This window comes from Gigantopelta aegis, chromosome 5 (genome assembly GCF_016097555.1).
Source record: "Gigantopelta aegis isolate Gae_Host chromosome 5, Gae_host_genome, whole genome shotgun sequence".
Classification (NCBI taxonomy): domain Eukaryota; kingdom Metazoa; phylum Mollusca; class Gastropoda; order Neomphalida; family Peltospiridae; genus Gigantopelta; species Gigantopelta aegis.
Genome location: NC_054703.1, coordinates 239,062 through 241,929, shown reverse-complemented (window position 1 = coordinate 241,929; position 2,868 = coordinate 239,062). Strand labels below are relative to the sequence as shown.

The window sequence follows — 2,868 nt, the reverse complement described above, 5'->3', positions numbered from 1 at the left end:
TTTCATCTATGAATAATAATTTAAATATCGACCAATTACACTTCACCTTTTATGGCGTTATTCGGGAGCATATAAATTCTAAAAATATCGGGCGAGACTATTTATGCAATAGGCGAACTTGTTGGTCTATTTCAACATTAAAAAAGTGCAGTAATAAACTCTGGATTGTATACTTGTATAAACAGATTTTATGACTATACCATCACGGTTGGGTGGGTTTTTTTCGTCTTGAAACGAATTTTATATACAATTTTATATTGAAATTAGTTTCCGGCATACGTCGTAATTCACCCGAATCATTTCGTATACCCTCGGCATAATCCCGAATATTTTCAAATTCTTTTCAAATCACTGACATGAGCTCCAACGGGGTGCTGTTAGATTCATAGGTAATAGTAAATAAGCAGTGGAGCTAATTTGCGTATGGTTATGCAAATACTGACTTCAACCAAACGCTCATCCGCAGTGTCAAGAAGTTAACAATCTTACTGACATTCAACCTTATATCAGTGACACTCAACCCGATGTGGTCTGTGTGATCTGTATGATCAAAGTGATCTGTGTGATGAGTGTGGTCTGTGTGATCAGCGTGGTCTGTTTGATGAGTGTGGTCTGTGTGGTCAGCGTGGGCTGCTTGATGAGTGTGACCTGTGTGGTCTGCTTGGTCTGTGTGATCAGTGTGGTCTGTGTGATCAGTGTGGTCTGTGTGATCAGTGCGATCGCTGTGATTAGTGTGGTTTGTGTGATCAGCGTGGTCTGTTTGATGATAGTGGTTTTTGTGATCAGCGTGGTCTGTTTGATGAGTGTGGTCTGTGTGATGAGTGTGATCTGTGTGATCAGTGTGATCTGTGTGATGAGTGTGGTCTATGTGATCAGCGTGGTCTGCTTGATGAGTGTGACCTGTGTGGTCTGTGTGATCAGTGTGATCACTGTGGTCTATGTGGTCTGTGTGATCGAGTGTGATCTGTGTGATGAGTGTGGTCTGTTTGATGATTGTGGTCTGTGTGATGAGTGTGATCTGTGTTATGAGTGTGGTCTGTGTGATGAGTGTGATCTATGTGATGAGAGTGGTCTGTGTGGTCCGTGTGATCAGTGTGATCTGTGAGATCAGTGTGCTCTGTTTGATATGTGTGCTCATTGTGGTCTGTGTGATGAGTGTCGTCTGTGTGATCAGTGTGATCCGTGTTATGATTGTGGTGTGTGTGATGAGTGTGGTCCGTGTGATCAGTGTGGTCTGCGTGATCAGTGCGATCGCTGTGGTCTATATGGTCTGTGTGGTCTGTGTGATGAGTGTGATCTGTGTGATGAGTGTGGTCTGTTTGAAGAGTGTGGTCTGTGTGATGAGTGTGGTCTGTGTGATGAGTGATCTGTGTGATCAGTGTGGTCTATGTAATCAGCGTGGTCTGTTTGATGAGTGTGATATGTGTGATCAGTGTGGTCTGTGTGATCGGCGTGGTCTGTTTGATCAGTGTGATCTGTGTGATGAGTGTGGTCTGTGTGATGAGTGTGGTCTGTGTGATCAGTGTGATCAGTGTGGTCTATGTGATCAGCGTGGTCTGTTTGATGAGTGTGATATGTGTGATGAGTGTGGTCTGTGTGATCAGCGTGGTCTGTGTGATCAGTGTGGTCTGTGTGATCAGTGTGATCTGTGTGATCAGCGTGGTCTGTGTGATCAGTGTTGTCTGTGTGATGAGTGTGGTCTGTGTGATCGGCGTGGTCTGCTTCATGAGTGTGACCTATGTGGTCTGTGTGACAAGTGTGATCACTGTGGTCTTTGTGGTCTGTGTGATCAGTGTGATCTGTGTGATCTGTGTGCTCAGTGTGGTCTGTGGTATGAGTGTCGTCTGTGTGATCCGTGTGATCTGTGTTATGATTGTGGTGTGTGTGATGAGTGTGGTCTGTGTGATCAGTCTCATCTGTGTGATCAGCGTGGTATGAGTGTCGTCTGTGTGATCCGTGTGATCTGTGTTATGATTGTGGTCTGTTTGATGAGTGTGGTCTGTGTGATGAGTGTGATCTGTGTGATATATGTGATGAGTGTGGTCTGTGTGGTCTGTGTGATCAGTGTGATCTGTGTGCTCAGTGTGGTCTGTGTGATCAGTGTGATCTGTGTGCTCAGTGTGATCTGTGTGCTCAGTGTGGTCTGTGTTATGATTGTGGTCTGTGTGATGAGTGTGATCTGTGTTATGATTGTGGTCTGTGTGATGAGTGTGATCTGTGTGATGAGTGTGGTCTGTGTGATCAGTGTGATATATGTGATCAGTGTGATCAGAGTGGTCTATGTGATCAGCGTGGTCTGTTTGATCTGTGTGCTCAGCGTGGTCTGTGTGATGAGTGTGGTCTGTGTGATGAGTGTGATCTGTGTTATGAGGGTGGTGTGTTTGATGAGTGTTGTCCGTGTGGTCTGTGTGATGAGTGTGGTCTGTGTGATGAGTGTGGTGTGTGTGATGAGTGTGGTGTGTGTTATGGGTGTGGTGTGTGTGATCATCGTGGTCTGTTTGATGAGTGTTGTCCGTGTGATCTGTGTGATGAGTGTGGTCTGTGTGATGAGTGTGATCTGTGTTATGAGGGTGGTCTGTGTGATGAGTGTGGTCTGTGTGATGAGTGTTGTCCGTGTAGTCTGTGTGATGAGTGTGGTCTGTGTGATGAGTGTGGTGTGTATGATTAGTGTTGTCCGTGTGGTCTGTGTGATGAGTGTGGTCTGTGTGATGAGTGTGATCTGTGTGATGAGTGTGGTCTGTGTGATCAGTGTGATCTGTGTGATGAGTGTGGTCTGTGTGATGAGTGTGGTGTGTATGATGAGTGTTGTCCGTGTGGTCTGTGTGATGAGTGTGGTCTGTGTGATGAGTGTGATCTGTGTTATGAGTG

The 2,868-nt window shown here is 45.4% G+C and overlaps 1 protein-coding gene across 1 annotated transcript in view; it reads left to right on the top strand.

Moving 5' to 3' along the window:
* Window positions 1-1,151: 1,151 nt before the first annotated feature.
* LOC121373446 (cysteine-rich, acidic integral membrane protein-like) overlaps window positions 1,152-2,868 on the top strand; it is a 2,294-nt gene continuing 577 nt past the window's right edge. Inside the window, exons 1-2 of the mRNA XM_041500108.1 lie at window positions 1,152-2,438; window positions 2,669-2,868. The exon at window positions 2,669-2,868 is cut by the window's right edge and continues 577 nt beyond it. Of these exons, the coding sequence (XP_041356042.1) occupies window positions 1,152-2,438; window positions 2,669-2,868 (1,487 nt within the window). The remainder of the gene's footprint in view (window positions 2,439-2,668) is intronic.